At 42.3% G+C, this 10,404-nt stretch overlaps 1 protein-coding gene across 1 annotated transcript; it reads right to left on the bottom strand.

Annotated features, from left to right (window-relative positions):
* Positions 1-1,326: 1,326 nt before the first annotated feature.
* LOC143500213 (GTPase IMAP family member 9-like) lies at positions 1,327-3,611 on the bottom strand. Its single transcript, XM_076994232.1, has 3 exons — positions 3,505-3,611; positions 2,686-2,763; positions 1,327-2,506 (listed from the first exon to the last, which is right to left on the bottom strand). Exon 3 carries the CDS (start codon positions 2,499-2,501, stop codon positions 1,431-1,433), a length of 1,071 nt encoding a protein of 356 aa, XP_076850347.1. The 5' UTR covers positions 2,502-2,506; positions 2,686-2,763; positions 3,505-3,611; the 3' UTR covers positions 1,327-1,430.
* Between the last annotated feature and the right edge of the window lie 6,793 nt (positions 3,612-10,404).

The raw sequence follows: 10,404 nt of genomic DNA, 5'->3' as shown, positions 1-10,404 counted from the left end.
CGAGAACCGATCTATCACCACCATGATGACCGTGTGTCCTCGGACGGGGGGAGGTCCGTGACGAAGTCCAGAGCGATGTGCGTCCATGGCTGCTTGGGTGCAGGGAGAGGGAGGAGCTTACCCGCAGGAGGAGTGTGTGGCACCTTGCACCGCGCACACACCGCGCAGGATGCCACCTGCTGCAGTACGTCCCGGTGCAGCCCCGGCCACCAGTAGCGAGCCCCCAACAACTGAGCCGTTTTAGACACCCCTGGGTGCCCCGTCCCCACTGACGTATGAGCCCAGCTGATGAGGGCACTACGGTGCGCGGGGGGAACGTACTTACGGTGCGGCGGGCAACCTGGATGCAGGTTCGCTGCCTCGATCTCCCGATCGATCTGCCACTCCAAAGCTCCCACGACGCACTCAGGCGTAAGCACCGGCTCCTCGCTCGTCGACTCCGTACTGCCAGGAAAGGACCTAGATAGCGCATCCGCACGCTGGTTCTTCTCTCATGGCCGGTATGTCACCTGGAACTTGAAACGAGAGAAATACAGAGACCACCTGGCTTGACGGGCGTTCATCCGTTTCGTGGTCCTGATATCTTCCAGGTTCTTGTGATCAGTAAGCACGGTGAATGGATGCTTAGCTCCCTCCAGCCAATGTCTCCACTCACCGAACGCCTTCCGCATAGCCAACAACTCACGGTCTCCCACCCCGTAGTTGCGCTTGCATCCATTTCACGACCGCCTCCACCTTCCTGTGCTGCATGTGTACGGAGCCTGGCCTAATGGTGTAGCCTAGGAAGTTCATCTCACTGAGATGGAACTCGCACTTCTCGAGCTTGCAATACAAACGATTGTGCAAGAGCGTGCCCAGAACTGCCCGTACATCACGCACATGTTGGCACAGTATGATGGTGATTGCGACTGTGGGAGTGGCTGCGTGCGCGGGGGTGTGTGCAGGGATCGGCTGCTGGCCGGGATGCGCGCCCTCTGGTGGCGACCCGGCCCCCTCACCGTGACAAAATGTACCTTTTTTCCTCTGTTTTTTGTGTTGTTCCAATAAACACAAATGAAATAAACATGTGTATAACAAAACGTGTGATTGCAATAATGTTCTGGGAGAAATACTTAATTTTCTGGAAAAAAATTCAGGGGTGCCAACACTATATACAGGGTCCATTTAATGCCATCCAGAAGTCTGTATAAAAAAAGAATTATGAAAGATTTCTGTTTCTGTTTATTACAGTATAAAACATTTTAAATGTAAGATTGCTTAAAAAACATGGAACAATTAAATGTACAACCTGTACACATGAGAATACATGAACTTATACTGCTTCAATATGTTCATACTTATTGGATACTTATCCATACTTATCATTCATACACATAAGCATGATCTGTTCTCACATGTTCCATAAAACACTCAAATCAAATAACATCTGTTTAAAAAGATCCAGATTGTTTTCTATCACTATTATCAAATTTGTAGTCTGAGTGATTTGATTTAGATAAGAGTTGTTTAGCCTTGTCTATTACATCACAGGCTTCTTTATGTACCATTTTCACTGCATCCTTCATGGTCTCTGCCCCTTCTACTACATGATAACCACCAACTCCTCCTATTACTGCTCCAGCTGCAGCCATTGCTCCAATTGTACTTGCTGAGACTGGCCCTGTCACTATTCCAATTTCCTTCATGATGATCAACACAACAGCCACTCCAGCCCCAGCACCAAGAAGAGCACCCAGCAAAACCCCAGTTCCTACCCCCACTAACCTTACTAACAGTCTGGTAAAAACATTCTGCTTTGCTTGTTTTCTCATCTTAATATCTGGAACCCCTTTACCCATCCCACATAAAGCCATATACTCTGCTTCTACAGCTTTATGTACATCCTGTAACATCTCATTGGTGTAACACTCTCCTCCATTCTTCTTCACCATCTTCTCTATGGTGTTCAGTAGCTTCTCTACCTGAACCCTGTTACTCCTGTACCCATCCTGCTGCTCATTCCAGTATTTATTATCAACAACATGAACACGACCTCCACATTTATTCACAAGATCATGTAACTCTTTACTCTTCTTCACAAAGTTTCCAATAGTTTGACCCTTTTTGAGTTGATCACCAAAGGTGAAGAGGACCACTGCATATTTTAGAGCATCATCTCCAAATGACTTTGTTATTTCTTCCACAGTTTCTCTCTCATGTTCTGTGTACCTTCCCACTTTGAGCACAATCACAAATGCATGTGGTCCTGGTTCACACTCAGTAATGCATCGTAATATTTCAGGGTTTAGTTCCTCAGAAGAGAGCTTAGTGTCAAAAAACCCAGGTGGGTCAACCACTGTTATGTCCTTCTCATTAATAGATTTTGTTTTTGAGGAACATATTTGAGTTTTTGATATAGGTGCACTTTGAATATCAAATATGTTTTCACCGAGTATCAAATTTCCACAGCTGCTTTTTCCATCACCCGTTTTCCCAAGAAGCACAATCCTCAGTTTATTCATGGCTCCTATTAAGAGACAAAAGAGCATTGATGGAAAACAGTTTATCTTTCTCATATGATGGTAGTGTATACCAGTTACCATGATTGCAGTTTGAAATGAGTTCAGATATTAATCTGAAGTTAGTTTTAATGGTGCATTTGATTAATAAATCTTACATGGTATCTCAATATAATATAGATTTTACCTCTGTGCCTTTATTTCAGGGCAGGCTTTGTCAATAAAACAAGAGAGGCAAAATCTTCTCCACAGAGACTCCACGCACCTAATCAAAAACAAAAATCTGTTCAGTTTTTTAACTACATTTCTGAGAACTGAAAAATATGTATAATGTGTGGAGTGCAGAGAGAGAGTGGAGCATTGTGGGAGGAGAATGTTTTCATGAAGTTGGAACGTTCATCTCTAGTCTCACTCCAAGTTTGCACCAGTACTTCTCCAGTGCAACATGTGATAACAGCCCACAATTCATTGTGCAGAACATTTTTACAAGCTTGGAGTTATCTAGGAATTTTCATAAAGTCCATGAAAATTAGCAAAAATGTCAAATTAAACCTGTACTTAAAACTTCAAATATTGTACATTAGTACACAAACAAAATTAGTGTTTCGTGCAGGCCTTACTCTCAGGAACTCTTTCAATTCTCTAAGACAACATTTGCTGGATAGTTAAATATATAGATTTTTTATAGTTCTAGTGGTGAGATGAAAATATACAGCTTATTTCCAGTCTGTCAAACTTCCACATCGGGCAAACTTTATTATTATTGCAAACAAATTCAAACAGTACAGATTGTTGGTATTTTCCTAATGTATGTGTAAACTTAAATAGCTTAGCTTATTTTAGAAATGTAGTAACTTTGCCCTAATCTATAAAAACAGTTTAATTAGGAAGGCAAAACAGCTTAACAACAGTGAAGTATTTGACAGTAATGTCAAAAGTATTTGACATTTATTTTACAATGACTGCAACAGCTGCACCCTGACAAATGTTAATTAGACTTTGGTACCTTCACTGTTGGCAGTCACTTCAGTCAGATTGTTCAATGTTTGCAGGTACTTCAGCATCCAAAGTGAGAGAATCCTGTGACTTCTGTATGTCTAAAATGTATGTCTGTGGCCAGATTCAAACCAGTTGCTGCTGGTTCTCTGTTTCATAACTGTGAGAGTAGAAACCACACGTAATTCACATTAGCCACTCCTCCCTATTCAAAGGGAAAATATGCTGAGCTTATGCACAAAAGGTGTGCTTGTCTCAGTCCATGATAATATGTAAAGGAGTCAAAGCCAACTAACATATTCCTGGTTGTGTTTTGTTTTCAGAGACTTTCAAATGACTTGATCCATCTTTTAGATAAGCAGTTTTATTATTGTAAAAAAAGACCAGGGCCCACTATCCCTCCAGAATAATTCCAAGGTGTCCCCCTCCCCGGAGTCAACTGCAGAATCAGTAGAGGCAAAGAATCATCAGTAAACCAATCAACAGCTGTTTTACCTTATATGGAGTGAAAGACATTTACCCTTTGGTCTCTAGGTGGATGTGCACAGGAAGTCAAACCACTCAAACCACAGAGTCTGACAGAAATGTTAACTCTGCCTGCACTGTTTAATCGTCATCTAACACCACACTGTCCACTGTTAACTTTATATTCTATATATTTATCACAGTGCTTGCTTATTTATTTTTGTACTTATTTGTTGTATGCTACATTCTTGTCCGTTTACATTTCAAAGGTGGAAAATGAAAAATACCAAAATCATGTACCTTCACACTTTGAGCAAAATCACAAGTGGTCCTGGTGCAGTTAATTCTGTATTGTCATATTTCAAAGTTCAGTTCATGTGAAGAGAGCCTGATGTCAAAAAAGAAAAATCCCTCTAATATTAAATAGCTGGCCATTCAACCACCGCAGTGTTTTTTGAGGTGCCAGGTGAAATCCTGACGTGTAAAAAAGTATACACACATACAGTATACTTATAAAGTATTGTGGCATTCACAAGGAAATCTTGACAGAAGGTATAATTTTCTTAACTAAAGAATGTTCTTTTTTGGCTTAAGACAACATGAAACGAATACACAGACACGTAGTGACTCTGACAAAGTCAAGCACAGGATGTAACCTAGATGTAGCTAGACATAGACTACACATACATCCGCCCAAAGGGAGGGGCCCGGGGCTGTAATATGACAATAGAAAGTTTAGTACGATTTAGTACAATTCACGTTGTTTCCCACCTTAGAACAATTTGATAAGTGTCGGAAGGATGATCTTTTATTGATTGCAGATTTCTTTGATGTAGCGGTGTGTCTCGTTCTGATACTAAACGCGCCATCAAGACTATTCTGTACGAGGAGCTCGTACGGCAGCAGATTCTGCCAGATAGAGACGAGACTCCAGGTGTTGCCTTCCCGTCTGAGCCGGGAATCAAGGCCGAGGTTGAGGCTGAGGCTAAAGATATAGTCAGAGATGCTCACAAGTCATTTTTTGCAAGTCCAAGTCAAGTCTCAAGTCTTTGATCTCAAGTCCAAGTCAAGTCTTTGACCTCAAGTCTAAGTCAAGTCTCAAGTCTTTGATCTCAAGTCCAAGTCAAGTCTCAAATATTTGAGTGACACTGTAGGCGCAAATCACTGTATAGTTGTAATGGGGTGGGTTTCCCGAAACGTTCGTAGCGCTAAGTACTTCTTAACCTTGTACGTTTCATACGAGGTTACGAAGTACTTAGCGTTACGAACGTTTCGGGAAACCCACCCCTGGTCTGTTATGACACTTCTGATGTATAATAGCTTAAACTGGTAAATGAAGAAATACAATTTTTAAAAGTGCGCACGCACACACAAATGTTTTCCAGATAAATTTGTATCCGTATTTTTCTCCAAAAAGTATTTTTCTTACAAAACTGACATATTTCTGGATACAATATTCTCTTCTTTCAGTAGAACATCTACTATATTTTGTTCTAAAAGATAAAGGAGGGCTGTGAAATAAAAAAATCACATTTATATGTGTGCATATATATATGCAGACCTTTCATATATAAAGAAAATAGCAACCAAATTACTCATTATAAAATAAAAATTAAAAACAGAATTCAAATTTTACAATAATAATGATTCTGACATAAAAAGCCCTGCAGCAACAACTATTTGTCTCCTAATGAACTGGATCAAACACAATCTACTTGAACTTCAAGGTGTCTTTCAGTGTCCAATACAAGGAAAATGTTTATGCAACTAACGCATTACATTTAAAAAAGATCAGGATTGACAGGGTACTTGCACTTAGCCTGGCTTGGTGAGGGCGCATTATGAGGACTCCATGACTGAACACCCTCTCTACTGGTGCACTGGTGGCAAGTCAATACCAATATTGCAATATTGTTAATAACCTTTCAGGCAGTGACTAACCTTTCCGGGTGGGTTTTCAGGTGGCGAATAAAATTAGATGTGGTGGAACCAGCGTCCTGTATTTTTATGCCACACACGTTGCATTTTGCTGCTCTTCTATTTGCTACTTGTTTTGTACCCAAAACTTATTATGAATGGTGGAAGAGAAGCGAGCGTCCTCACCAGCGCCATGATCGCGATGTTTTGCGCGCAGTGCCAGGTTCGCATGAGGTGTGCGGAGTCGCGTGCAACGGTCACTTGTGAAATACTTGACGCGACGTGACCGGCGCGAGGGTCCGCACGCCGAAAATGTTACGTCAGCGGGAAGTAAAAAGCATACAGACAGGCGGAGAAAAGGTTGTCAAATGAAACACAAAAGAACATTCCACTAAAAGATTGTTCACAAGTCTCAAATCACAAGTCCAAATCGAGTTGCAAGTCTTTTGAATGCAAGTAGAGTCTGAAGTCACTGTATATGCGACTTAAGTGCGACTGGAGTCCGAGTCCCAAACTCGAGTCCCCATCTCTGGATATAGTGCGTGTGGAACCTATTACTCCTGGTCCAATGGACCCGATGCTTGCGTTACGCATGAAGGAGTTAGAACTAGAATTGGGTAGACAGCGTGTCCGTGCTATTGAACTTGAGACACATCGGAATGTCAGGGTGTGAAAGTTGGAGTTGGAATTGGAGATGAGACAACATCCACCCTATCACGTTTCCCCTGCTGGCACCGGCCAGTGCGCGTCTTGCAAGGTGAACACACTTGAACAGCTTAGAGAATTGGTTTTATTAGAAGAATTTAAAACATGTGCTCCGGAGAGATTAGTTGTACATCTAAATGAATAGAAGGTGTCATCTCTTGCTGATGCTGCAATCCTTGCAGACGAGTTTGTATTAACCAACAAAATCATATTCTCAACTCCCCAGCGAGCACGTCAGACCGATCGTGTTGCTATACCACCTCTGAACACACTCGTGAGGACGTCTGGTGAGTTACGTCAATGTTTTTATTGTCACAAAGCTGGTCACTTTATCGTAGGTTGTCCAAAGCTGCTTCATAAAAACCAGAGGAAGCCCCACTCACCAGCAAAACCCATCGGGTTAGTTCATACTCCCTCTTTACCCCAGGAGTCCGATACCTATTATGGGACTGTGGCGGTGTTGCCGTCAGGTGCGATTCAGTATCCCGTTCGCATACTGAGAGACATCGGGGCAGCAGTCATTGATGCTGAGTTCGGTTCTGCCTTTGTCTGAGGAGACAAAATGTGACAAAATGTTGCAACATGGATTTGCCATGCCTAGTTCCAGTCCGTGGTGTTCACCCTGCTTACTGGTGCCTAAACCTGACGGCACCTTTCGGTTCTGTACGGATTATAGAAAGGTCAACTCCGTAACAACCACCGATTCGTTCCCACTCCCCCGTATAGATGACTGTGTGCAGTAATGCACAGTTCATTACAAAACTTGATTTGCTCAAGGGGTATTGGCAAGTTCCGTTATCCAAAAAGGCCTCAGAGATTTCGGCATTTGCTATTCCTGGTGCGTTTTTACAGTACAGTTATGCCTTTCGGGTTGAAAAACGCTCCGGCGACATTTCAGCTCCTTATGAACAGTGTTTTGACAAATATTGAGGGATGTGACGCCTATTTAGATGATGTCATTATATATACTGACACATGGGAGGACCACATGGGTACTCTTGAGAAAATATTTCTCATTTCAGGAAGCGAATTTAACCATAAACCTCGCTAAGTGTGAGTTTGGTCATGCCATGGTGACCTATTTGGGGAAACGAGTAGGCCGTGGTGTGGTTCGTCCAGTGGAAGCAAAAATTCAAGCTATAGTTGAATTTCCTATTCCACAAACCAAGAAGGAGATTAGGCTTTTTCTTGGTTCTTGACAGGATACTACAGATGTTTCTGCAGAAACTTCTCGGATGTTGTGCTACCCCTTACAAACCTATTGCGTAAGTCCACCACATTTGAGTGGTCCCCCACCTGTCAGTCAGCGTTTGAGGCCGTAAAACGGTTGTTGTGTTCGTCTCCTGTCCTTTCCGCTCCCGACTTCACAAAGACTTTCAAATTGGAGGTTGATGCCAGTGAGACTGCTTGTGAAGCCGTGTTGTTACAGGAGGATGTTTCGTATGTTGATCTCCCCATTGCATATTTTTCAGCCAAGTTCATTCGCCATCAGTGTCACTACAGCACCATAGAGAAGGAAGCCCTCGCATTACTACTCGCCATTCAATATTTTGAAGTATACATCGGCTCTAGCGCCCTTCCCATCACTGTGTACACCGACCATAATCCTCTTGTGTTCCTGTACCGAATGTCGAACACGAATCAAAGACTGATGCGATGGTCTTTGATCTGCCAAAATTTTAATCTGGACATTAAACACAAAAAAGGCAGTGAGAATGTTGTGGCGGATTGTTTGTCTCGTGCTGGGACCCCCTAGTTCACTCTTATGGGTGGGGGTGTTACGACCCTCAGGTCGATGTAGGATTATTTATATATAGTTCACTAGGGTTGTCATATGGCAACCCAAGCACCGCATGTTGTGCTTGTGTAGTTGTGTTTCCCCAGGTAACGCGTCCAATCGTGCTCCGCAACGACGATGTCCACGTCCCGTTGGCTGTCTGTCCTCACACCACTTCCAACGTCCCGTTGGCTGTCTCTGCTGTCATCACCCCATTTAAACCGGCCTGGGAATGAAGACAGGAGGCAGGCAGGAAGGAAGGAATTGAGGGTTGTTTGAGTTTTTGCTAAGTGGTTTACTGTATAGTTAAGACTAGTTTGTCCGTTGTGTTTGTTTGGAAGTGTTTGTTGTATGTATTTTGGATTCTGTGTTGGTTATGACCTTACGCTATTCCTTTGACTACAATTACGGTTTTCCCCTTTATATCAGTCTGGTCGCCCTTTGTATATAGCCTCTTGTTCATAGCACCCATTGTATATATTTATAAATATTCACCTTATTGGTTTTGCAGACCAGTGTTTGGTACGTAGGCAGTTGAGGCTATTTCTGTTCCTTTTTGCCTCTGTTTACTGCTAGGGAGTGAGGCTAGGTTATTGTATATTTTCTTGTTTATTTTCTCTGGTAAATAGGAAGCTAGTCATTCTTTTTTTGTGTTTCGGAGTTGTTATTTTTCTTTGGCCATATCAACTCCCGAAGTCTGTATTGTCCTGCCACAAATACATAAAACTATTTTCCTTTATTTATAATTATTTCTCCGTCTTTTTCCTGTTACGATCTGGTAGCCTAGGCCGGGTTGTAACATTAGCAGAGGACAGTTTTTACCTAATATTGAATCCTCACACATCACAGTTCTGCGGAACTACCATTGCCTCCTGGGTGAGATTCGGGGGCCTCCTTGCCTCAAGTGAGCTCAGATGAGAATCCAGTGCTTGTGGTCGTTGATAGCATACTCACCAAAATCAAAGATTAAATCCACCTGTAATGGTATGGCACCCCCTATTGTATAGACGCCCTTGACACAGTCTGCTGTGTCTTTGTTGTGTACATTTTTGTTGTTGTTGTCATTGTTTGTGCTGTTGCCACGTCAGCATGTTTGTGCTGTTGTAATTCTTCAAAGTAGAAAGTAGAAAAATTTCATTTTACCATCTAAATTCTTTTTCATTTTTAGTATACCTTTCTGAAATAAAATTCATATTGCAATAAAATTAGGACAAACACTTCGGTACTTCAGAAAGCTTCAGAAAGTTGCTAGGGAATTTTTGGCTGTTGGAGACTGGTTGGAAGTTGAAGGTGTGACCCACTGAATATGTAATGACAATGGAATCAACAAACAATTTATACAATTGAGCAAAATAGAACAGAGGTGCCAACAACATGCAAGTGCACGTCAATTAAACAAAGCACGTGAAAGTAGCCAGGGGCGAGAGCTCTTCGGCTAAAGTCACAGATTTCTTTGTGACAAAATCAGACAGTGTAGCCGTAATTGCAGCAGAAGACAGCTTTGCTTTTCATACAGTTAAGCACCACGAAAGCTACAAGTCAATGGACTGCACATCGGGCTTGTTAAGGAAGGCCTTCACAGACTCCCCAACAGCTCCAAAATTCTCATGTGCCTGAACAAAGACTGAAGCCATTGTACATTCCGTGATAGCCCCGCATTCTGTCGACGTTGCTTTAGAAGCACTTCAATGTATTCCCTACTGTGGCGTCTCCACTGATGGCAGCAACCATGGAGCAGTAGAACTGTTCCCTCTGCTGATCCAATATTACGACTGGAAGAATGGTGGTGTGCAAAACAAATGAATTGAAATCAAAAGCACCCCAAATGAATCAGCTGACACCATTGCTCAGTACATAAGAGACACTGCAAAAGAAGGGAATCTTTTCTAAATGCATTGCATTTACTGGGGATAATTGTAATACAATGTTTGGAGGAATCCGGCGTAATTAGGAAGGAAAGAATGTTTTTGCTAATTTAAAGAAGTCCCTGCAGAACACTACTCTTATTGGTGTTGGCTGTCCAGCTCATATCCTGAACAATTGTTT

Source organism: Brachyhypopomus gauderio, unplaced genomic scaffold (genome assembly GCF_052324685.1).
Source record: "Brachyhypopomus gauderio isolate BG-103 unplaced genomic scaffold, BGAUD_0.2 sc137, whole genome shotgun sequence".
Classification (NCBI taxonomy): Eukaryota; Metazoa; Chordata; class Actinopteri; order Gymnotiformes; family Hypopomidae; genus Brachyhypopomus; species Brachyhypopomus gauderio.
This window is presented reverse-complemented; position numbering and strand designations above follow the sequence as displayed.

Excerpts from the sequence above, each read along its gene's own strand:
- LOC143500213 (XM_076994232.1), bottom strand. The coding sequence starts at position 2,501 with ATGAATAAACTGAGGATTGTGCTTCTTGGGAAAACGGGTGATGGAAAA.